Here is a 27,119-nt window from a genome sequence, read left to right as displayed (position 1 = left end):
CTGGTTTTGAGTTAATTTCCTTTGTAAATCACTTTCAGCCTTCCGAGTGCTTCAACACTAACATATCGCAACTCGCGATATCACAATATTTAGAGTTGTCACCCCACTGGCACTCCTATTTGTGGCATAGATATGACCTCCGATGTGTGAGCCCGCTGATACAGGACCTCCAATATACCAAGCATCTGACATGCGATGCTCTGATATACCATGCTACTCTGAGTGCGATCGTTGATTGCCAATTTCCATGGACCCCCCGATTGCTGATATACTATGCGTCGATATGCCCGATCGCTGCCTTAGACCTCTAATATCTGATATCAGTGATTGCTAATCGTTGATATACTCTATATTGCTAATCAGGATTTAAACAGGAATGCAATAAAATACAAAGATAACCATAAAGACAGATATGCAGCGGAAATAATACCTCATTTCATTACTGTAAAATACTGAAATATGCTTACAAACAGAAATGGAAATAAACCAGCTAGGGCGATGGTAGCTTATCTCTGAGAAGAGATGTGGTGGCTACATGCCTCTGAACTGTATTACAATGAGGCTTGAAGGCCTATTTATTGTTGAGAAACAATGGAAAACCCTTCACATTCCAAAACCTAACCCTAGAAGATGAAACGCCAAATTGTGGGCCCCATTTTTGGGTAAGTTGGTACATCAACTTCCCGGGGTCGCGAATTGGTCGTATTATCTCCGTTTGACGCGCATGATAGCCCGTTGGAAAGATCTCTCCGAGGACTACGACAAAAAAGATGATTTTTTGACAGAAAAATCGCTGGCGGTAGATTTCCCAAAAAACATCGTTTAGGGCCTCAAAACGGCTCTGGAAGTTTAGGACTCGAAAAACTGCTAAAAATAGTAAACTGTGCTATAATTAAGGAAACTGAAAAAACTAAAAGAAGCCTTGGTGGGGATCCAAGTGTAATTAGCGGGTGGCCACCAATATCCACTTGGATCATTCCTCCCCCCTTATGAAGCAATGGTCCCCATTGTGTTGAGTTCCTCCATGAGATGAGGGAACTTTCGCTGAACTTGGTCCCTGGTGAGCCACTTGCCCTGGTGAAGGAGTTGGCCTGCTTTGACAACTCGATACAGTTGGATATTCTACTGGCGAGTGTGCTTGATCTGTGTGTCCATGATCCGATCAGTTGTAGCTTGTTCCATGCAATCTGGATTTAACTCTGTGGGTGTGAGTTGTTCTGCAATGTCGGATGTGTCTAGTAATGGTGGAAAGTATGGCCGAAGGCGGTCCACATTGAACACTGGGTGCAGGCCAAGGAATGGGGGAATGCTGAGCTCAAATGCATTGTCTCCCACAGCCTTGGTAATGGTGTAAGGACCATATCAGAGTGGTCTGAGTTTCTGATAGGCTCCAGTAAGGTGTTCCTTTTGCAAATGCAACCAGACTTTGTCGCCCACTTGAAACTTGTGTGGCACCCGATGTTGATCATGTCGCTGCTTGTACTTGGCATTTGATTTCTCCAGAATGTCATGGACCTGCTGGCAAATATGTTGGATGTGCTCAATGAAGTTGTTTGCCTTATCTGTTTCGGACTGGACATGAGCCGAATCTGCGTGAGTAGCTGCAAATGGCATGGCCACATCAATGGGACATAGTGGCTGGAATCCCAAGCCCACTTGAAAAGGGTTGTGGCCAGTCGAGCTGTGGAGAGCCCGGTTGTAGCTGTGTTGAACATAGGGGAGGCTCTCGTCCCATGTGCATGGATGCTTTGAGTTGTACATGCGCAGAATGTGTACGATCATCCTGTTGACAACCTCTGTCTGGCCATCAGTTTGAGGATGGAAGGCTGTGGACTTAGTGAGTTTGGTGTCCAGCATCGACCAGAGGCTAGACCAAAATGTACTAAGGAACTTGCTGTCCCGATCTGAAATGATAGACTGTGGGATCCCAAAGTGTACCCACACTCGTTCAAAGAAGAGTTTAGCAGTGGCTTCTGATGTGATATTCTTCTTGCAGGCCACCATAATGGCCATCTTCGAGAACCTGTCGTTGACCACAAAAGCACAGTCATTTCCATGCTTAGTGGAAGGAAGGCCTGATATGTAATCCATGGAGATGGATTCCCAAGGTCGACTAAGGGTAGGCAGTGGGGTATAGAGGCCTTGCTTCTTTATGGTCGATTTGGTAATGGCGCAAGCAGTGCATGATCTGATGTACTTCCCGACATCCTGTTGAAGATTCGGCCAATAGAAATATTTCTGCAGTACTGCCACCGTTTTTTCGACCCCAAAATGCCCAACAGCCCGACTGTAGTGTGCTTCCCAGATCATCTTGGCACGCTCGCTTGAAGGAACAAAAAGGTGACCCAGGTGGCATAACAGGTCGTCATGGAGGTGAAAATCTGGAGCATGCTGACCCTCCAAGAGTGTCTGGTATGTGTGGCCGAATTCCGGATCGCTTTTGTAGAGCAGTGGCCAATCAGAAGTCTCGTGCCCACAAGAGTTGAGCACGGTGGTTAACGCCATGATCGGTGGTCGACTGAGGCAATCTGCAACATTATTGGTGTTGCCCTTCTTATACTTGATATTCAAATGGAACTGTTGCAGGTATGTGGACCACTTCTGATGGCGATCATTCTGCAATTTCCCTTGGGTCTGTATGAACTGCAGGGGTCGGTGGTCTGTGTGGATGACCGTTTCCTTCCCCAAAATGTAATGCTTCCATTGTCGGCAGGCCTGCACAATGGAATACATCTCTGTTGGCATTATGAGTCAAGTGTTGTCCTTGATGGCAACTCATACAGGTGACAGATCATAGTACAACAGGTCAGTAGCAGAGATTGATGATCAACCCACAAAGAATGAAGGAAATAAGAATTTCGCAGGTGCGTCGTGCAATAGTGCGGTCATAGGTTGGGTCCGCTGGTACTCCATTCATAATGTACGGACATGTCCGCAGGATCACAGTACAAAAGGTGCAGTCCTAAAGTGCACACACTTTCATGCAGAGAAAAGCACACGTGGGGTTTCTTATGTTTAACCCTTGATATTTAGCCCGTTGGGTCTGTGGTATTGTGTTATTATGGTTTTGGACCATGGTATTGTGAAAGGCCTAAGGCTATAAAAGAGTAAGGAGATTATTTGGCTAGAGTATGCTTATGGGTTGAATATCTTAAGGAGAGCAAGATCTGGAATTCTGGTTGGTGAGTGATATCTAGATCTATATCAAGGAGAAATCTGAGCTTTATAGGGAAAATCTTCTAATGGGTCGAGATCTACTTTGCGCAAGATCCGATCTATAGATCTGATAGTCTGTGGCATATTTGAAGTCTGGATCGCAGGTGCGACATGTTTCAGGCGCGGAGATCTGCATGCTACTGAAGGAGAAAGTGCGGAGACACGCAGATAGATCGAGCAAAAGACGCGGAGCCTCGCAGGCCAGAGATCGGTGTAGGTGAGAAGGATTGCAGGAGGATCGCAGGTCAGAGATGGGTGCAGTGCGTAAGTACGCAGACAACCCGCAGCAGTAGGTGCGGACGCCCGCTGAGAAGAAGACTGCGAAGTTGTGAACACTCGCATGTCAGAAGTCTATTCAGGTGCGGATACACGCGGATCAACAGTTGATACAGGAGCGGATACCCACAAGTTTCCATTGGAGAAGTTGCGTACTGTTCTTAAAATATGTTTTAGCTGCTTACTGAAGTATTCTGGGTTTTGAAGTAATGTCTGGTTACTGATATTATGTTATGATAACAGCATTATGAGAATTGATTGATTGAATGATTATGATTAGTTTCGGTATTGATGGATGTATAGATCAGGTTCATAATGACTTATCGTTATATGATCTGATGGACTAGATCTGGTTGATAAATCTCATATTATCCTTGTATATGTATTGATCTGGTGTTTGGGGTGATTCAGAAGATTGATTGATTATGTGCTTCAATGATATTAATTGGTCCAGTATGAAAATTGGATGAAACGTGGTCTTTCAAATTATGTGTTGTGCTTCAGGTGTATCCAGTCTGAAAATGTATGAAACGTGGTACTCGGAGGATAGAAGATTGTAGGTCGGCGCCTACGTACTAGTATCTAAGCTAGTACAATAGCTAAGAGAAAACTTTGGAGCATTGTAGCAAGTAGCAGCCTGCGTACTAGTAAATGGATCGGCTAGTACAAGAACTATGGGAGTTGTAGCTCTCTGCAGGTAGAAGCCTGCGTACTGGTATAAGACTACACCAGTACAAAATATTGTAAAAGGATTTTCTTACTAAGAAGAAGATTGAGATGACTTGCAGCAGGTGGTTTTTTCCCACATTGGGTTTCCACCTTATATCATGGTGTTCATGTGTGTGGCTTATGTGTGATGATCTATTCTATTTTACTGCACCTGTTTACTGTTAATATGGTTGATAATGTCTAATGCACTCATTAAGGATCAACTAACTGAATCATAAGAAGTTGTGGAAGTAGCATATATGAATCTGAATATGGAAATGAAAAAGTTTTATTGATATGATAATACTGATTCACCCCCCCCTCAGTATTATTTCCAAAAATTGGTATCAGAGCATAATATCAGTAACCAGACATTACTTCAAAACCCAGAATACTTCAGTAAGAAACTAAAACATATTTTAAGAATATTACGCAACTTCTCCAATGGAAACCTGCGGGTATCCGCTCCTATATCAACTGTTGATCCACGTGTATCCGCACCTGAATAGACTTTTGACCTGCGAGTGTTCACAACTTCACAGTCTTCTTCTCAGCGGGCATCCGCACCTACTGCTGCAGGTTGTATGCGTACTTACGCACTGCACCCATCTCTGACCTGCGATCCTCCTGCAATCCTTCGCACCTACACCGATCTCTGGCCTGCGAGGCTCCGCGTCTTTTGCTCGATCTATCTGCGTGTCTCCGCGCTTTCTCCTTCAGTAGCCTGCGGATCTCCGCGCCTGAAACATGTCTCACCTGCGATCCAGACTTCAAATATGCCACAGACTATCAGATCTATAGATCGGATCTTACGCAAAGGAGATCTCGACCCATTAGAAGATTTGCCCTATAAAGCTCAGATTTCTCCTTGATATAGATCTAGATATCACTCACCAACCAGAATTCCAGATCTTGCTCTCCTTAAGATATTCAACCCATAAGCATACTCTAGCCAAATGATCTCCTTCCTCTTTTATAGCCTTAGGCCTTTCACAATACCATGGTCCAAAACCATAATAACACAATACCACGGACCCGACGGGCTAAATACCAAGGGTTAAACATAAGAAACCCCACGTGTGCTTTTCTCTGCATGAAAGTGTGTGCACTTTAGGACCGCACCTTTTGTACTGTGATCCCGCGAACATGTTTGCACATTATGAACGGAGTACCAGCAGACACAGCCTATGACCGCACCTATTGCATGGCGCACCTGCGAACTTCTTATTTCCTTCATTCTTTGTGGGCTGATCATCAATCTCTGCTACTGACCTGTTGTACTATGATCTGTCACCTGTATGTGTTGCCATCAAGGACAACACTTGACTCATAATGCCAACAATCTCCCCCTTTGGACTTGATGGCAAAGCTAACTTGTCATATTAAGGACTGTCGTTTGATTTCTTTGAGCTGTCCTGCATCCCATGTATTATGTCACATCTGATATCTCTTCTGCAGATTCATCTGATTATATATAAGTGAGATGTTCTTTTATGAGTGGGTTGCCATCAAGTACAACACATGCATCATAATGCCAACAATCTCTTTGCCATAAGTGGGATACTTCCGGACTGTGTCTGAAATTCTCTCACTGTGATATGCCACTGGATGGCCGTGTTGAGTAAGGACTGCCCCAATAGCATAGTCAGAGGCATCTGTCTCGACCTCAAATGGTTGTTGCAAGTCTGGTAATGCAAGAACTGGTGCTATGCAGAGTCGATCTTTCAACTCTGTGAATGCCTTCTGTTGAGATTCAAACCAAAAGAATTTTGCTTTCGCTCCTCCCTTGGTGACTTGACTCAAGGGCCAAGTGATATGAGAAAATCCCAACACGAACCTGCAGTAGAAGTTGGCAAGGCCTAGAAAGTTGCGAAGCTCTGTCAGAGTGGTTGGAGATGGCCAATCCCGAATGACTTGGATCTTGGATGGATCCACATGCACCCCCCGTTCATCAATAATGTATCCCAGATACTTAACTTGGGTCATGCCAAAAGTGCATTTCTCCAAATTGGCACATAACTTGTGTTGTCGCAGTTTTTGGAGAACCTGTCGGATGTGGTGGAGGTGCTCTTCCCAAGTCTTGCTAAAGATCAAGATGTCATCCAAGTATACCACTGCAAATGAGTTGGTGAGTGGCCGTAAGATGTCGTCCATTAGCCTTATGAAGGTTGCAGGAGCATTCGTCAATCCGAAAGGCATAACCAACCACTCTAAAAGGCCCTCCTTGGCTTTGAAGGCAGTCTTCCACACGTCGGAGGGTTCGATTGGTACCTGGTGATATCCTAAATTCATAACATGCATCTGATTCTGAAACCTTTAGCTCGGCCACCAGTGACTGCTTGGCCCGACACTCACTTGTGTTGTGAGTGGAGCTCTTATGGAAATCACACCACTTTCTGGTGTCCTTTTTCGGCTTCGCGGCGTTGTTCTTTGCTTGCAGCTTTGGCGGGTTGTCTTGGGTCGCCCCGCCTTGGCTTTGTCCTTTGTTCTGCGGTTTGGGGGCACCTTTCCCTTGTTTCGGATTCGCAGACCCAAAGTCTCGCTTCTTCTGTTTAAACTTTTGCTCGACCTTGACGGAATATCGGTATGCCATGTCGAGCGAGGAGATGTTCAGGAATTCTATTTCTTCTTGGATGTACTTGTGCAGGCAGCCACGGTATTTGAGTACCAAATGCTGCTCTGTATCCTTGATACCCAACTTTGTGCGAAGGGTATGGAAAATATTGGTAAACTTGGTACGTCTTTGTCCCTTCCCTGCCGTAGCATGGTCCACTTTATGTATTGATCCTCATAGCTTCCGACAGGGTAGTACTGCTCCTTGATGGCATCTCGGAATGAATTCCAAATCGGTGCGACTAAAAATAGTGAGCCTGTACTTTCATCCTTCTGCTCGCAGTAGGTTTCCCACCAATCCTTGACGTGGGGGGCTTCTTTGAGAAGAGCAAAAATAATCTTTTCCCAACTGGAAAAACCATGAACAGAAAAATAACCCTCTAGCACATTTAACCATTTATCGACGACATCTGCGTCTATCTGACCTGTTATCACTCAGGTTGTCCTTAAGCTCCGGAAAAGGATACGGCCGAGGTAACCACAAACCAACTTTGGACTGCAGGTTCTAGCCAACCTGCAATCAGAGAGGGCTCTCTCTTTATGATTTAGCTTTGTTTGAAAAGGATTTTAGGCTAGGTCTCGAGTTCAGAGGGTTTTTGTTTTGTTTTTGGTGGGAAAATTGATTTTTCAGATAGAGAGGCAGAGCATAGTCTAAGGGTTTCGAACCATTGGGCGTGGAGTCGAGGAGAAAAACTGCTGGTGCTTTTCCTTAATAACAGTGAGGGAAAATGGAGCAAGATAGCTGGGCATGAAACAATGTTTCAGGTTAAAGGGATGGAAAGAAATGCTAAGTAATGAGAGGCAATTAAGAATCTCTCAATTATGCTTAACAGGGGAAGATAACAGGGCGCTACCTAGGGGCATTTAAGAATCCCTAGATAATTGGCAAACACAGGTGAATCGGGGTAAACATGAGCCAGAAGGAATTCATATTCATAACCAATTCAATCAGAAGAAAACATAAAGAAATAGCAGAAATTGAGCATAGAGAGTATTTAAACTAATTCTAGGCTATTCTTTCTTCCTGCTACTTAGATAGTGGTAAACAATAAACAGAGGTAAGATGCACTTATTGCTTCAAGCTGCAGCACGAGAATTCCATCTTCATATTTCCATAAACATTCGTTCACAACAGATAGTTTGCTCTCCAAGCTTTCGACAATGTTTGATTATGGAAAAACTTAGGTATACACAACGAGTCTCTAGTGAACTTCTCAATTGACCAACCCTTAAAACTATACAGAGGGTGGTATATATAGGGCAAAAACTCTCTGCAGAGTTCCTTTATTACATCTTGACCTAATTAGGTCATAAAGAAAAATGACTACTTAACCTAATTCTATCCAGAAATAAATGCAAAAAATATCTCGGGCTGTGCTCAGGGCCGCCGTATCAAAACTGAATAAATGATGTTGTCCTTGGTGGCTTGCTACAGTGTTTTTTGAAATAAATGAGTATGGGTTTCTGCACCTTCGCTGTCTGTATGCATTTAAAGCTTTAACTGTGATTTGAGGGCAAGGATGGGCTTACGCCTCCTGATTTGACTTTCTGGGGGGCCTCATCAATGTTCAGGTGCCTCGAGCCCCTAAAAAATCTTGACTGATACTCTTTGGCAATAAATTGATGTTGTTCTGACGTGCCGTGGGTTTTATTCACAAATTAATGGCCGCTGCTCGGCCTCTGTTTCCTTCAAAACTGTTATCTGCTCCTTCCGGCAAGCTTCGCGAAGAAAAATGGGTCTTTCGGCGCCTTTCGGGCTTGCTGGGGGCCGCAGAATGAAAAGATTCCCTGAAGATTCCCCATTCATGCCCAAAAGTGCAAATCGCTCATCAAAAACTACCTCAAAATCTGATTCCGGGGCTCCGAAGTGCGATTTTTTGCCCTTCGCGCCAAAAAAGTGCTGATGACGTCAGCATGATGTGACATTGTACGGCGGGTGATGTCAGCATGACGTCAGCAGGACGACGTGGCGGGATGATGTCAGCATGACGTCATCATGTACGGATGGTGATGTGGCAGGTACGGTGGCAGGGGTACGTGGCAGTGACGTGGCAGGAGGCCACGCAGGCAGATGACTCGACATGGTGACTGGGCAGGGGGTGACGTCACTGGGCAGGCGGGTGACGCAGGCAGGGGCGGTTTCCGGTTTTGGGCGCACCGCTTATGGACAAAGGCGGTTTCGGGGGAGAGGGGTCCGCCACAGCCCAACGCTTGACGCGTGGCGGGAGGTACGGCGGCAATACCGCCCATCTCCCAGACGCTAAAGCTCGGGCGTTTTGGAGATGGGACGGCCCGCCCACCGTCGATCTGCGGGGCGGAAGATCCAACGGTTGGCGGTAGACGTGAGGCGGCGGCGGGTTAGTGGGCGGGGATATTCGTGGGAATATTCCCATTTAAATATAGCGCGCGGTGGGTTTAGACTTAGGAAATGGCGGGTTTATGGGTTTTTTTGAGCGCGGGTTAACAATTTATGCCCGAAACTTGGGGTAAAGGGATAAAAAGTGGGTTTTTTGAGGGTTTTTAGAGTTAGGGAAGAGGTTATTAATCTGACCAGGTGTCAAATTAATCCCTGCTATGACTCGGATGGGCTAAAAATAGCCCCAGATGGACCATTTTTTCCCGGACTTATGAAAATATGACTATATTGCCAGGGAGGGAATATTTACATAGGGGTGTTTTATAAGTATAGTTTAATAGGGGAATGGGAAAAATTGATAGGGAGTTTATATAATAAAGTTAGTAGTTAATATGGAGATGAACAGAGGGCGCTAAGGTCAGGGACCTTAGGCTAACTTTGGGGAAAAGAACCTGTAGAGAAATGACATCCTTGAGTGAAACAGATCTTTCACCAAGGCAACTGATATGGAGTATGATGAGACTAAGAGGCTCAAGCAGATCTTGACCTCTTTGGGGAGTTAGTAAGTGACTTTGGGGAATTAGAAGAAGGGGGAGTTAGTGATGTCCAGCTCTGAGCTCTTCTGAATGCAAAACTTCCTGCACTGTGATCTGAAAAGATAAACATTTTGAAACACAAAATTGATCATGAATCACCATTCTACAACCACAGCTACCTACCCAGCCTACTTCCTAACATTTTTTCTTCTTTTGATTTGGGTGCACTTAGACTTGCAGACCCATATTTACAATTTTTATTTTCTTTTTTCTGATTTCCTATCTAAATCTACACTTATTTCTGCCAGGGCCCAGATTAAACAGTTGGGTCCCTTTGATTCTCTACCTATCTACAAAATCTGCCAAGATTAAACTGTTTGGACAGATATCATTCTCTATATTCTACAACAAGAAATTGAAACCTAGGGAGACCAAGATTGGACTGTTTGGACCTCCCTCTAAAACTCTCCAAAACTGGAACACAGCAGTGGCCTTTGAACTAGCACATTTCATGGCTTTTTCTTTGGTCTGTTCTGGAAATATGGAACACAGCAGCTTGCAAAGTATGACATATTTGGCATGTAAAAATGTCAATCATGAAAAATGATACCCTGTTGCAACAGGAGGCTAACATGACCCTCGAATATGGGAATTTCAAAATTAACTTGTACCTTAAATGGTGTGGCATTTCTAGAGTTGCTGTTGGAAGCCGATGCGTCGCCCCTGGGTAGCCGCTGAAGGATTTGGGCAAAGTTGTCCATCATCGCGTTCCTTTGTCGCTCGAGGGATTCTTCGAGCAAGATTTTGATAGGATCTCATGCCCCCTTGTCTTTCATTTCATCCGCCATGGGAGGCCGTCGGGATTTGCGAGGCTGGTCTTGCAAAGGTTCGACAAGTTCAAGCCCTAACTCCTTATATCCTGACCTCGTTGGGGACATGCAAAGAAAAATAGTTAAGAAAAGTAGACCGCTCTGATACCACTGATCCGGATTTAAACAGGAACGCAATAAAATACAGAGATAACCATAAAGACAGATATGCAGCGGAAATAATACCTCATTTCATTACTGTAAAATACTGAAATATGCTTACAAACAGAAATGGAAATAAACCAGCTAGGGCGATGGTAGCTTATCTCTGAGAAGAGATGTGGTGGCTACATGCCTCTGAACTGTATTACAATGAGGCTTGAAGGCCTATTTATTGTTGAGAAACAATGGAAAACCCTTCACATTCCAAAACCTAACCCTAGAAGATGAAACGCCAAATTGTGGGCCCCGTTTTTGGGTAAGTTGGTACATCAACTTCCCGGGGTCGCGAATTGGTCGTATTATCTCCGTTTGACGCGCATGATAGCCCGTTGGAAAGATATCTCTGAGGACTACGACGAAAAAGACGATTTTTTTGACAGATAAAACGCTGACAGTAGATTTCCCAAAAAACGTTGTTTAGGGCCATAAAACGGCTCTGGAAGTTTAGGACCCGAAAAACTGCTAAAAATAGTAAACTGTGCTATAATTAAGGAAACTGAAAAAACTGAAAGAAGCCTTAGTGGGGATCTAAGTGTAATTAGCGGGTGGCCACCAATATCCACCTGGATCAACTGCCATGCTACATGATCTACCAATTTGCGACTTACGATATGTTCCTGGACCTCCGATCTGCAATATCGGTGATCGCTAGAACCTCTGATATACCATGTTGCTTGATCCTCTAATATGCTATTTTTCCTCCTTTAAAAGGTGATAAAACCCCATCTTTAACAGGCCATATCTTCGTATTTTGGGATCCATTTGAGGAGTTCCATATACCTTTAGAAAGCTTGTTCTCAGCACTATGCAATGGAGGGGTTCCAATTTGGCTTTGAGTAATTCTGTGTTTTGGGAGATGGCTGAAAACTTTTTTTCTCTTTTGCACCCTTTGGTCAGCTGAAAACACATTTTGCAGTGAGTGACAACACAGCTCAAGATTCTTCCTCGAATATTTGGAGACATGGCAGTAAAAAGAGGCTCCAAAAATCCTGAATCATACCAAGAATTTGATAAGGACTCTAGTTCTGCAAGTAGACTATTGTGTTACATGCCTCTGCCCAAAAATGCAATGTTAGGCCTTGGTCATGTAGCATAGTTGTTATAAGCCATTTTTCGACATCTTGTTAATAGGCCTGCCAACCGGATCAATCAATATCCATGAACATTTTTCCATCATCCCTTCACAAATCCCTAAGCATGAATTCTCCAAAAAGTACGACTTTCTAGGACAAATTGCTCAAAAACATTTCTTTTAGCCTCAACGCACCTTTCCTCTTTGGCCACCTACATTCAGTGCATGTTTCTTTCCTGTCCACCTATGTTAGTCAGCACATGTTGCTCCCTTCTACAGGTGCGCTGATTCTAGAAATTCAAGAAAATAAAAAATAATTCTAAAGCTTCCTCTTCCAGAAGCTTCCATGGTAGTTTTAACCATTCACCATGGGTAAAGATCTTGAATCCTATCTAATCCTATCTTGAAGACTTCACCTCTTATCCCTTGAGTTAAGCCTCCCATCATATGTGGATTTCAAGCCCATAATGGTAAATCCTAAACTACCACTCTTCTCCTATAAATTTATTTCTATCCATAGCATCAAGGTTGTCTTTTGGAGATTGATAGTGCCCTTATGGTGTTGCCTTGAACCTAAATAAGTCATCATATTCATGCATTAGGGTTGATATTGAAGTGTGATTTGTGACAATGAAGGACAAGTTAACTTAGGGAGACATCTACAAAGTCATCTACTATTTATGGTTGTAAACTCTCTCCTATTTGTATTAATACAAAGAGTATCATGTTTTCCTATATTTGTTGTTTTATGTTTGCACTCGTTGATTCATTGAGTAGAGATGTTAGATTATGCTACGTGGATGTTGTGGATCCTTTGCTTGTTTTAGTCGTGTGTGTGGTTTCTAATTATAACACTTGGAGCTACAATTGGAGCTTACAAGAGAGGAGGAAATGGAGGCTTCCTACAGGTTCCTGGCAGGTTTCTTTCCCATACTCTAATTTATCTAAGGAAAATTGTATGCTCTTTGTCTTCTATCGTTCTATACTAGGCCATTAAGTGTAGGAAATTCACCTTTGTCCACAATCGTAAATTCTGCATAACAAATTGGCAAATCCATTGGGGAACATTTATTCTCTTAGATGTTTCGTTGACCTTAGCACATTTTTCACCTCTTAAAGTGACCTTGATTGACTCATTTAGACATTGATTGACCTTAGGAAAACCCTTCTTTGAGCTTTCTTTGGTTTTTTGTATCGTATTTTGACCGAATCTGCCTCAATGCACCCCCTAGTATGGAGAGAGAGTGCTTCAATGCACTTTCTCCTTCTTTGTACCTGCGCTGCAAAGCACTAATGCGTGTTCTGCACATGCGCTGATCCCTATAAGATGCAAAAACATACTTTTCTTGTTTTTCTCTCTGATTTTCTTTGGTCCAACATGTTTTCCTTTTGTCTCTAAGTGTGTCCTTGTTTCTAAAAGCCTTCACTTTGTTTTCTTTTGGTTTTAATAGCCTTTGATAAGAATTTGTTTGGATTTTTCTTTGTTCTTGTCAATTAGGTTTTTTGCACACTTTTAGTTGATCATTGATTGCTTGAAGAAATTGACATTACAATCATAATTCTATGTGATTTATCTTATTAGTGATTTAGCAGCATCTTACTTTTCATTTTGTTTTAAGATTAAGAGGATCGAAAAGAAAAATATCATCATTTTGCATTGCATATAGCGCTTTGATTTTGATTGGAATAGTGAAGTTGAGGAGATTGATTATTGCATCACTTGTTTGTGACATTGTTGATTGATTTCTTCTTCCCTTACTTAGTTAGGCCTTTCATTGTTAAAAGGAAAATGAAAAGAGTTCTTTTCTTCATATTACTTGCATTATAGGTGTGTTCAGGTGACATCGAGTTGTGAGCCTTGAAACTAAAATTTAATTCAAGATAAACTCTAAAATTTACTTAATCAATATTAGGGAGCATTTGGAACATTAACGCAAACATCTAGAGGTCTATGCTAGAGACATGTTCCGGTGTATTTAAGCGTAGGAGTTGATGTTCTTTGTCAGTGTTACATTCTGGGGATGATATCATGTTCAACGTACATAAGTGTATAGGATCGTTCTCCACGTATCTCCGGGTATCTTGGATGACATTCCACACATGGAAAGTAGATGGGAACGCTCTCATCGAACAATTATGCATTAGAAAACACTACTATGGACTGCGCTTCCACGTACCTTCAAGTATATTTTGGAATTCCCCTATAGGTTCTTACCTCGCCATAGGTAACTAAGTCAACTGCCTTGTACATTGTGATACACCAAACACAACATTCGGGGTGATTTCTTGCACGCATGTAAATTCTTAGTTCACCAAGGTGGTGTATTGTAGTTCACAGTTAATTGGTAAACCCTTCTGCCTAGTTACACCTTTGATTTATTTTGTGTCTTTAATTTAATAATAAAATTAATTAATTTATCGCAGAACAACATCCTCACCGTGGAACAACTCCTTATTGGATCTTAGGTTTAGACTAATGGTGACAGTTCCCGAGTCTACCAATCAAGGAAATCTCTCTGACGGTTATCCTAGTGCTTTTCCTTCTTTTGGAAATATTGGTGTTCCTTATATGGCAACGTTGTCCCTTCCTGGATTTACCATTGATTTGCTAGTTTGGTTGTTTTCAACCCCTATGGTTCCGAATGTCCAAACTGCTCCTCAACCAAGTTCACCTCCACCTGAACGACATCGACCTCAAGTTGATCCTAAATTTGACCCTTTGCCTTCTTCATCTGTTGTTTCTTCATCCCTTTCTTCCTTCTTTCCTGGTGAAAGTTTTGATTCTAGTAACCAAGAATTTAAGAAGAAGAAAAAAATGATGAAGAAGAAGAAGCAAAATAAGCAGGGGGCAACCAAGCAACCATTGCTACCAATTCAACTATTATGGAGAAACCTTCCAATCAACCCCACAATGTTAAACTCCCTTGAAAGTTATGTAAGGGTGACCACCTTCTTAGTGATTTCCCAGGTATTCCACAAGTATTAAAAGTGTGGTCGACAGGCTCACATCAACCCCGATCACTAACCTCTAGATATCATGTTGGTGAAAATCCATCAACTAGTAATAGTAAGTTCCACAAAAAAAGGGTAAAGTTAAGTTTCCTTGTAGGTTATGTGAAGAGAATCATCTTATTCACCTTTGTCCTTATATGGATGAAGTCTCAAAATTGTTGGAAAACTTTACATTTTCTCAGCCTCATCTTACGACTGGTTATCGAAAACATTCCCCCAATCCTCCACTAGTTGATGAATTGATTAATCAGAATCTGTATCCTATCAATCCCACTCTCTCTGAACGTGAATCCCATGAGTCTGTTCTTGTCCAACCATTGGTTGATAAAATGGTTGACTCAATTTCACCTTCGATTGGTGAATGTTAAATTAATAGTGGTTAGGAAAATCCTTTGCTAGCGTCATGCCTTGGCAAGGACTAATAAAAAATTTATTTCATTTTAATGACATAGGCCAATCACTAAGTTCCAACTAAATCATCATGTTTTAAGCGGGATTTTTCCATAAAACTGTTATAATATTAATTTTGTACTTTCATTAAATAATGTTCTTATAATATTAAATTGTTAGTCTTTAAGTTCAAATTAAATCATCTAATTTTAAGTGTTATTTGTAATTTATTATAAAAGGAAAATGTTGTAATGTTACATGATATAATATAATAATGGTGTCAGCTTGAGTGGGCTTGATGGTTAAGAGCATGTGTTTCATCCTAAGAGGTCACAGGTTCAAAACCAGAGGGGTGTAGAGTATGTATGCCTTCGTAGACTTAGCAGTCAAATCGATGCGCAGAGTTGGGTCCCTTATCCCACAAATAAGGGGGTCTCATACAAGTCAATATAATTTATCGAAGCTGGCCTCTCCCCTATTGAAAGCAGGGCTATGTTTAAGTATCTAATGTATAATAAGGAGCTTTACAACATGGAATCCGAGAGACTCCCTAAAATTGCTTCTAAATTTAGTCAAAACTCACACCTTCGCCTCAAGCATGGGTGGCACAAGGATGCCTAGTCTTGACTCAACCCTTGGGGGATAAATGAGGAGAGCATCCTGGGAAACAAGGATAGTGTCAAAATACTATCACCTCCAAATTTAAGGATAAGCTATGGGGTGATAAGGAGCTAGAGGGTAAAAGGAAGCTAATAAATTATAAGGAGGTGACAAGCCCCACCCTTGAGAACCATAATTATCTTTCTGTTTTGACCAACTCGAAGAAAAAGATGAACATCACTAAGATTAGAACTAATTTTCGTGAGCTTCGAAGTGAAACCAGGTGATGGTCTACTCCCAAGACTCCTTGGGATGATAGGATTTGTCATCTTTGCAATACTATGAAGGTGGATGAAAAGCACTTACTTTTAGATTGTCTGGCTCTTACTCACATTTGCTTTCATTTCCCTAACATTTGTCACACTTCCAATCTTCTTGACTTGTTAAGTCAACGCAAATATAGTGATATTGGTGCGCTTCTTTCCCTTCTTTTTTAGCATAGAAATAAGATTCTAAAGAATTACAATTAGGTTCTTCTTCTTCTTAAGATTTGATAGACCGCATTGGTCTTCGTGGATATTTATAATCATCATCATGATCATCATTAAAAAATAAAATAATAAATTAAATACATACACACATATTTAAAAATTTAAACAAATTTAAATATAAATTAATTAAATAATTTATATGAAATAATTTTGCATCAAATTATTAGAAAAAATAAATAACTTTATATAAAAAAAAAATCTAAAAACCAAACTAATTTAAATTTATTTGAAATTTGAATGGATAATATTTAATATATTCAATCATTTTATTATATATATATCATTTAAAATATTTTTAATTTCTTTTACTATGTAAATTTCTCAATTAATTTAAATAGTAATTAAATTAAAAATAATAAATTAGTGCATAAAAGTTATATTGGAAAATATTAAATTATATTTAAAATTATTATAATTTTGTTTGGAGAGAGAAGTATAGAAAATACTTAAATATATTATTTTGATGAGTTTTCTTTTTTATTTTGGGTTAATAAATTGAAGAAAATTGATTATAATTTACATAAATATCGTTTGAGTTTTAATTTTATTTTGATTACAAGATGCCAACTACGATCCCCATGAAAATTGGTGAATTCTCAGGAGACCAAATTTCATAAGTAACATGAGACACATGTCAAAAAAATTGAAATAAGACACACAAACTTTTAAGCCAATCAAATGCTAACAAATTGTTTTTTTAAATTAAAATAATTTTTAAAATGATTTATAAAGTTAAACATTAAAATTTGTTATGGTCAAGCTAAACTATTTTCGATTGCTATATATATGTGTGTGTGTGTGCGCGCACACACACACATGTACCTAGTTGACATTGAAATATTTTGTTTAACATAGGTATTGAGATATTTTATTTATGGGTCATGTTGCCCACATTAAAATATATATATATATATATATATATATATATATATATATATATTTTTAAATATACCCCAATATTACATAACCCCAAGTATTGAAATCTCTTATATTGACCCACATTAAATTATTGTTATTATTATTATTTAGATGTTATATATGAATTACACATTTTCTCTCTATAAGGAAGTAATTGATTCTTTTCACTTTCAATTACCTTTCTTTTAATTGGTTATTACTTGGTCATATTGTCATCAACTATAAGATAGTTACCTCTCCTCTGGGTCATTTGTTATTTCTCCATAGGTGTCAATGTTCTTTGTGCTATTTTTACACAACTCGGGTTTGGTATGTCATTCAAATTGGTGGCAATATTACCCTCGGCGGCACCTTAGAACTCTGACCTTGTCGGGATTTCGTTCAACTGCCCAGTGTTGGTCTATGGAGTGTGGTACTCTGGTGCTTTCTCTATCTAGTTTTGACCATGGATATGGTCTCGCTAGAACTTTAATATTTCAAACATTTCTAATTCATTTATTTCTTGGTCCACACAAAGTTTGGGGATTCTAGAATTTTGGGTAGGTATTAGTTTGTGAGTGTCGTGGGCTCAAAATTTTCTTCTTTCACCCACATAAATTTCTATTTTCTTCTATTACAAGGTTTGTGGTTCGCGTTGTACTAAGGTCTTACCCTCCCTTTGTTATGTCCATCTTTGTCATTTAGTTTTCTAGAGTTGTCTCTTCTTATTATTTTTGCAGGTCATATACTTATATGGCACCTTGACAAAGAATTCCTAGTCGCAGGGGTGGCACACCTGGGTCATCCTCTTGGCGATGCTAGCTTTTGTTCAGATGGGAATATGTGGCTAAAGTTTTTGAGTTTGCTCCTCTAGAGGTCAAAAAATAAAATTTTCCACATGGAGGCCAAGGAGTTTGGTGATCGTGATTATTTTTCTGATACGGAGATTGGAGGCAGTAGCCTCAAGTGGGTTCTTGATCTAGGGAATTTTCGTAAGAGAAGACTCCACTTCCTCCATTCTATTACTTTGCATTGTCAATTAGAGACTCTATTAAGCATGGTAATTTGGGATAAGCAAGTAGAGAACTACAAGTTGTTTGCAGGTTAGGAGGAGATGAAGAGAATCTTAAGGGACATCAAGCATAATTTGGAGGATATTGTTGTCAGATTGACTCGTGTTGAGAATTTTATAGTCTCAAAGTCAAAGATTGACTCCATTGAGCAACAAGAGGTGCATGCAGTCATCAACGCTCTAGCTCAAACCTCTCCTCTTTCGCCAGTTACCATTTTGGACTAATAAGCACACCATGCACGTCGCATCAGTGTTTACTATGGATCAAAACCTGTTTTTTTGTAAGCAATCTTATGATGTTTTGTCAATATTGCCAATGAGTTGTTGATATATACTATTGCACTTTGCTTTTGGCATTTTTCATGGCTCAACCAGAGCCTTAGGGAAATTGGAGGATTTTAGTTATCTCTGTTGTAGTTTTCAGTTTTCCTTTATTCAAGTAACACAGTTCCATCTTGCTAATTTTTTGTTTATTATGTCTGTTGTGTCTCTAGTTATCCTGGTGATAATTATGATCTCTCAGGTCACTCTTTTGGATGTATGAAAGACTTTCACTATAATATATTTTTCTATTAATAGAAACCTATCGAAGAAATTAAAAGAAAAAAAAAAAAAATCTTTTCCCCTTGCAAATTTAGAAATTTTGGATGTATGAAAGGCTTTCACTATAATATATTTTGCTATTAATAGAAACCTATCAAAGAAATTAAAAGACAAAAAAAAACCTTTTCCCCTTGCACATTAAGAAATTTTGGATGTATGAAAGGCTTTCACTTTAATATATTTTTCTATTAATAAAAACCTATCAAAGAAATTAAAAGAAAAAAAATTAGCTTTTCCCCTACATTAAGAAATTTTATTATAGTTAACATTAACTTTTCTTTTTCTTTTGTTTCCCTTTCTTTCTATCTATGTAGAGTTGATATTGAAATGTTTATTATTGCTTGTTGGTGTTTATGGAAATGGAGGAATGCCAAGATCTTCCAAGAGTCAAAGGAGCCTCTTAAATCAATTCTGCAGCGTATAATGGCCTTTCAAGACTCGATGCCTTTGAAAAAAGTCAAGATGAAAAAGGATTGCAAAAATGTGCCGGATGACATTTCCATTGCTGCTTCCTGTGCTTTCTTTGATGGGGCTAAGCAGAATAACATTTGTGGTTGTGGATTCCATATTATTATGGACGACAAGTTGCAATACTTTCTATCCTGGAATGGAGGGATTGGCTCAAACAGCATGGCCGAGGCTAGGGCTCTTGCAGGTCTGCTGGCCTTCTGCGTATTTTTTGATATCCAAAGCATTTCAATTTATGGTGATTCGAAATCAATGATTGATCATGTTAGCGGAGAATGCCACATCAGTTGTCCTCATCTGTCTGGATGGTTAAACAGAATCATGTATTTTTGGAGCAATATGAAACAGCGATCAATTCACCATATCCCTCGCTCCCTTAGTGATCAAGCTGACCATCTGTCGAAGAAGGGTCTTTCAATGGAGCCGGGTTCTTGGCCTTTGATGATCTCTGATGGTGATTATTCTTGTCTCATATAGGATTTCTTCATCCCGGGAATTTGATCCTTTTTTCTCATCCATCTGTTTTTCCTGTTTTGCATATAGTTTCCTTTTGTTATATATGTTTATGACAGCTGCTGTACAGATTTTGATACCTTTTGGGATCCTATGTATGTTAAATTTTGATCCATATTCATGCATATGCATGCAAGGTGTTTGATCCTTGCCATATCTTATGTACTTTTTATATTGTCTCAATATAACTCTATGAAAATTTTTCTCTCTGAGAAAAAAAAAAGAGTTGATATTGAAATATACTAGTTAACATTGATATTGAAATGGTTTATCAAGTCTTATATTTTTTTTCTTCGTAAATACTAATTCTATTAAAAAAGGAAAAAAGATATGTACAGTGAGGTCAAGACCTCAAAGGAGGCCGAGGCCATTCCTCAACCAGAAACTTAGAGATATTACAGTTCAGGCGTTCTGCCAAATTCACAGTACAGACTTTAAAATTTTGTATTTGGGCCCTGACACACTGAAAGATTTTACCAGGACTCATACTGTCGTGCCCCCCATTGACCAAAAAAGCACAAAAGTACCCAGCATAGTCATAGTTATAACAAAAAACAGAGCACATATTGGCTATTGCCATGCTCTGTAACAAGATCATGAACTAGACATAGACACATAAACTCAGAAACAAAGACACAAAATCAAAATTGCACAGCGCATAGGCAAGAAGGCCACCCATCAGTGAAGAGTCAGATTTAGTCTGCATGTTGCGGCGAGTCAGGCGTGTCCCTCTCCACCTGGCTGGAAGAGGCTACCCAGGTGACGAAGCCATTGTCATCATGTCCTTCTGCGCCACCTTCAGGAGTGGTCACCAGATTAAGAATGCAACCTGCACGCTGAGACGGCCCACAGGCCAAAATTTCGCTCTGAGTCGGATCGACGGGCTGCTGAGGCACTTCAGAAACAGGGGTGTCCTCCTGCATATTGTCCGCATGGAATACCACCCCTGCCATATCCCCTTGCAGAACACTGTCTTCCTGAGAGTGGGAGGAAGTGGTTGGAGCCGAGCTGACATGATTATTCTCCTCCTCCGCGAGAATAATGGTGATGCTTGCTGTCAATACGGGCCTGTTGAGCCTGCTGTGAAAAGTAAACCTGGAGGTCTGGAAGGAATTATGCGGGAGAGACCCAGCTTGACCCAGGGGCGGAGAAGAAGGGGAGGCTGAGGCTATGGGGATGACATTCTGTGGAGCAGGACGAGAGGGACGGCCTCTGTTTCCGGTGTTGCTGCCTCTGCGCGGGATACCTCGGCGGCGAGGCATGCTCAGGAGAACAGATAGACTGAGAGAGGGATTGAGGCGAAGCAAGCAGATTAGAGTTTGAGCGCAGAGGAGCCCAATGAGTTTCCAAGCCCAGGCGAGCTTCCAAATTCGATAGACCAGGCAGGAGTGCGGGAGAAGTTCTGCTCCACGATAAATAGAACCAGTAACTAAGGCATGAGCAATGAACGGATCCATACAAATGAACTGACCTGTTTGCACATGAACCAGGCGCGCATTAATGCTTGACTGCAAGACCATCATTCCAGACTGTGCCGAATTAATTTCGCTTGCCCTTGAACCAATTTGCCAGCCCGAGGCGCATGTCTTGAGGGTTGTCCGCCAGCCATCTACCAGGCCAGCTGCCTGTATTGTGCGGCTTCCCATTAATGACTTTGAATGCCACCTGCATCCGGGTGTTTATCAAGTCTTATATTGAAATAAAGAAGTATAAGAATTATACATCTTTCTTGGCACTAGAAAGTGAAAATACAAGATTTTTTTTTTTTACATTTACTTAATTTATCTCTCTTTAAAGTTAATTTAAAATTATGTTAATCAATATCGAAATATTTTGTTTATGCTTATAGTGAAATATTTTTACGAGACTTCCTTCATTTTGAGTTCTAATATAAACAACTAACAAAGTGATCATAAAGAAGGTGAGATTATTGATGTTTTATAATGTCTTAAATAAAAACTAACCAAATATGTATAATCAATTTTGTTTTTTATTATACATTGTTTTTCTATTTCCAAAATATTTTGTTTTTATTTTAAAAAGGACATATGTCAACTTGAGGTTGAATGTGGAAAGAATTACACATCTCCCTCATATTGGAACTAAATGCAATAAAAAAGAATTTCTCCATTTTCACAATTTATTCAAAGGTCTCTCCCGTCAATCAACAAAATATTCTTCATTTTCACAATTTAATAAAAGTTTGTGACATATTTTTTATAAATGGGATTTGTGATTAAGTAACTTTCAATCCTCAAGTTTAAATTCTCGCCAACCCTGAGATCTAAACTCTTACTAATCTTGTTGCCACATTTCTCTTTCTTACTTGCATGAATGTCCGAAGCTTAGTGGAGTTTATCCCCTTTAACATATATGGCTAGGTTAATTATCATCATTCTCAACCCCTTCTAACTTAATTATTACGAGAGACTTAGTTGAAACAAACATCTCAGGACTTGAATTAAAGGGTTTGGTCTCGTAACTTACTACATGCCAGGTAGGGTTTCTGGCCATTTGCTTCAAAATCTGACTTTCTGTACCAATTAAATGCAGATTGTAAACAGTTTTGTGCATTAATGGTGTATAAATTTTGGGTTTCTGTATGCTCGTTTACGCGCAAATTTTATGAAAAGTGCGTATGTAGTGCATTGAATATATTTAAAATTCAAACTTCCGAATGTTGTAAACGCCCTGTTTCTTGCACAGGGATAAAACTCTAGTATTAACAGAGTGATAGACTTACAAGTCTGGGTGACTTTGGCAAAATAAGAGACGCTGACTATAACATTTGGTCAAAAGAAGCATGTCTTCATTGTAATGCTCTGTTTCTTGCATAGGGATGATACTCTGGTTTTTACAAAGTGATAGACTTGTATTAAACATGTTGCTGCTTTTCTTGCTTGGGATTTGTCAAATATATTTTGATTTCATATGGAATCTGGTGTGCAATTTGGGCTTTTCCAAAATCTTTGATATGATATGAAATCTTGTGTGCAATTGAAATTTTGGCAGCATGTGGTGAGTCAGGCGGGCTGTTACTTTCTTTTTTTTTCCAATTGTGTAAATGAAGAATTGGAATTTTAGACTTTTGACCTGTTAACAGATGTTCTCAATTTTGCATCTTATGTAGATTGAAGTGAAGCCATGGGAATAAGATTTCCAGCACGCAAGTAGTTATCGCTTTTCTTGGCTTGTTGAAGTGGGGTTTCTCCGGTATTCTGTCATTTAATCCTCTCTCCTTTGTGAAGCAAAGGAATTCTCTTCCTTGTTAGAGTTTATTATTCCAATGTTTATGATTTTTTAGAAAAATAAATAAATAAACAAATAAATAAATAAATTTCTCTCATACAACGATTTTACCGTAAAGTTTATGATTCTCGAGACAAAAAAGTCCTCTCATACAATGATTTTACTCAGTTTATCTCTTGGGAAATCTGTTCCAATGGTTCCCGCGCTACGGGAGCTCTGGTGACTGTTTTTTTTTGAGTTTCCGCCTTCCTTGAGGTTGGGGAATACAAAACCTGTAGAGAAATATGCTGAACTGCCCACAAAACATGAGCTTAAGTTGACACCTTTGCAAGAAGAAAGGCCAAATACATGAAACCTTTGCAAGAAGAAAGGCCAAATACATCCTTAACACCTATATCTTTAATTGAGAAACTAGAGCAATCTCTTGATGGGTTAAAGAAGTGTGTGGCACCTCGATGTAAGGGCAATATTTGGGATGTCATCTTGATGAGTATTTCTTTGTTGTTTATGTATATAGATGGTAGGAGATTGTGTGTGCATATTGTAAGGGCCATATTTGGGATGTCATGCTGATGAGTATTTCTTTGTTGTTTATGTATATATATGGGAGGAGATTGTGCGTGCATATTGTAAGGGCGATATTTGGGATGTCAAGGCTAATGAGTATTTCTTTGTTGTTTATGTATATATATGGCAGGAGATTGTGTGTGCATATTGTATGTGGGAGTCAATGATTAAACATTAGAGGCTTTACTTTTTCTCTTAAGAATAAGTAGAAAAACATATGTGAAATTGTTTTTTTGTATTTTTAAGCCAGATTGTTTCAAAAACTCGTCATGTGTTATAATGAACTTAACATTTTAATATTTTATATATACAAAAGTAAGAGACTCGGGGAGAGACACCCAAAGTATATATTTATATATAAGAGAGATTATATATTTAAATTGATTTTAATATTTAAATATTTTTATTGAATATTAATTTTAATTATTATATAAATTATATAATTAAAAAGATATTTTTTATTTTTTTTATTATATAATATTAAGCCATGTAAATTTTGAAGAAATTTCTAGCCATTCCCGACATCCGTACCCAAGTTCTCAACATTCTCCACGTTCTACAAACTCATGCAACATAAAAGTTTATCTATATACTCTGTTTTTACTGAATTATATATATATTCTGCTCCTTTAAATTTCAACTTTGAATTAAGTAACACACGTTTTTAAAATTTTATTAAAAATATAATATAAAAATGTAAAATATATCAGGGTTTTCGAAGTTTATTAAAAAATAATATAAACGAAGTTTATTAAAAAATAATATAAAAATATAAAATACATCAGTGAATTTAAATTTATATTAAAAATATAATATAAAAATGTAAAATACATCAGAGTTTTCGAAGTTTGCTAAAAAAATAATAGAAAAAAATAAAATACATCAGTGAATTAAGTAACACACGTTTTTTAAATTTTATTTAAAAAATAATATATAATACATCAGTGTTTTCGAATTTTATTAAAAAATAATATAAAAATATAAAATACATGAGCGTTTTCAATGTTCATTAAAAATATTAATATATGTAAAGATTATAGAAGGTTGACCGGTGATTGAGGTACAAAGAGGAGGACAGAGCCTCAGACTCCTGCTTTTAGTTTCCTTCGCATATGTATTTGTTCTAGAATCTTTGATGACTTGTCTTCCATCATTTTTTCTGAAGATTCATTTTTCACTGTTTTACTGATTTTTGTTTTGGTTATCTGTTTTCTGTACACAGTTATCTCACTACTCGTGACAAGGTGATGCGGAAGTTGGTTGTTTGTGGCTGAATGGGAGTAAGTCAATACTTGAAATTTGAATTTGAATTAATGCAATGTGGTTTTACATTCGAATTTCATTTCCACCCTGGGCTAAAATCTAAGTCAATGCTTGAAATTTGAATTTGAATTAATGCAATGTGGTTTTACATTCAAATTTCATTTCCACCATGGGCTACCATATGGTCGATCTTTGCTTTGACATTGAATTACAGGGTGAAGACCATAGAAAATGAGGATGGGACTAAATATCTTTGCTTTGGGCCTCATTGAGCAATGATTTGCTTTTATAACCATTAAATCCATTCACTTTGGTATGTTTTTACCTTATCTTTAGGTGTCTCATTTTCATTTTTTTCGGAGGCAATATGAAAAAACGTAGTGCTTGTTCTTTGTTTGGTGAGGGCACATATGTTGTCTTTATTAGGTAGAATGTCATTATACATTGAATATGGAAAATACAAGACTATTCAAATAACGGCAATTCTTGTAGAAGATTCATGCATATTCTTTACTCATATATAGTTATTCTTGTACTGTATATATGCTTATTCAAAAATATTGTCTATAGGATTTTTTTTGGAGTTCTATTGTGTGTTAATAATGATGTGGATTCAATTATTTAGCAAAATATGTTTATGCAATGTATATTCCTTTTGCATATATAACTTGTAAATGAGTTCCAAGTCAATCTTAGATTCATGAAAAGGTTGTTGCAAAAGATCATTATCTATAGCCCTATAATCTTAAAGAGTCCTTTATATCTACTCTGGTATAATTTTTTAGAAAACAATTTTATATAACCCTAAGCTACATTAGTGTTCAACCCAAGTTATACATCCCATTATATTTATTGACAAAGCTTGTGTCCAATTTTGACAATCACTTTTTCACATAGAAACTAATGAAGGACATCACATATACTCATATACTTTGAATGTTTCTTTGTATTTACTTTGGTGTCACCTTGAGAATTTTTTTTATATATCTTAAAGCTACACTAATGCTCTACCTAGGCTATAGGTCCCATTATATTTATTCACAAATCTTGCGTCCAATTTTAAGTTATGAGAGAGAAAAAAAAAAACTTCAAAATAGTATAACTCAACAAAAGACTATTCAAATTGGACCATGCCCTGAGAAGGAAAGGTTGACTTATAGTTTTAATGTGAAGAAAAAATTGATGCTAACAAGTTTAACCGATGTCAATTTGCTTTTAGCAGTAATTTACCTGAAACCAAATGTCAAAAAATAATTTCAAAAGAAGAAGAATGTAGGTGAGATCACGTTGAACCTAATTTTATGTACGTTATGCTCGTATCTCCATTAACCACGGGTTCATGTTGAACTACCTAGAGGGGGTTGGGTTAGAAGGCCTCTATTTATTGACCTCGTCGCCATGAATATGAGAGCGGGTGATCAAACGGGTCTCTTCGAAGAAGTGAAGTCTTAATGGGAGTAGAGGAAATGGGTTGACTGGAAAGACCATTTGTGATTCTCTTTACCAGTGTGGGTATGGCGGTCTTTCCAGTTCCACCCAAATCCGCTATTTCACTAAGGAAATATATATAACCAGATTTTGGCTATCTCAGTGCTCAAACGGTGATTCAGCTTTACTAGGTCTGAAAATGTTTGTTTAGGGAAATCTGTGGCACAAATGAGTGGGGATTCGAAAGTTTTGGTGAGGTAAAATGCATTAGAAATTAGAAACGTTGTAGCCTTGTATATTTTACTTTCCATGGTATGTTGGGTTTGAGTTTATTTTTTCGTTTTCTGAGCAGTGCAGGAATTGAATTTAAGTGTTTGGGCTCGTAACTTGCTATATGCCAAGTAGGGTTTCTGCCCATTTGCTTCAAAATCTGACTTTCTGTACCAATTAAATGCAGATTGTAAACAGTTTTGTGCATTAATGGTGTATAAATTTTGGGTTTCTGTGTGCTTGTTTGTGCGCAAATTTTATGAAAAGTGCGCATGTAGTCATTGAATATATTTAAAATTCAAAATTCCGAATGTTGTAAGTGGGATAATGCCCTGTTTCTTGCATAGGGATAATACTCTGGTTTTTACGGATTGATGGACTTACAAGTCTAGGCGGTGTGAGTCTGGGTGATTTTTGGCAAAATAAGG

General features: G+C 38.8%; 1 protein-coding gene across 1 annotated transcript; it reads left to right on the top strand.

The window, feature by feature from the left end:
* The first annotated feature begins 19,356 nt into the window (after nt 1-19,356).
* LOC149201826 (uncharacterized) lies at nt 19,357-19,878 on the top strand. Its single transcript, XM_089401377.1, has one exon. The coding sequence runs from the start codon at nt 19,357-19,359 to the stop codon at nt 19,876-19,878; it is 522 nt and encodes a 173-aa protein (XP_089257503.1).
* The last annotated feature ends 7,241 nt before the right edge of the window (nt 19,879-27,119 follow it).

Source organism: Pinus tabuliformis, chromosome 2_1 (assembly GCF_031772625.1).
Source record: "Pinus tabuliformis cultivar Carrire ecotype Pingquan chromosome 2_1, CPIR1, whole genome shotgun sequence".
Lineage (NCBI taxonomy): Eukaryota > Viridiplantae > Streptophyta > Pinopsida > Pinales > Pinaceae > Pinus > Pinus tabuliformis.
Note: the sequence above shows the minus strand (reverse complement) of the source record. Positions and strands in the feature narration are given on the sequence as shown.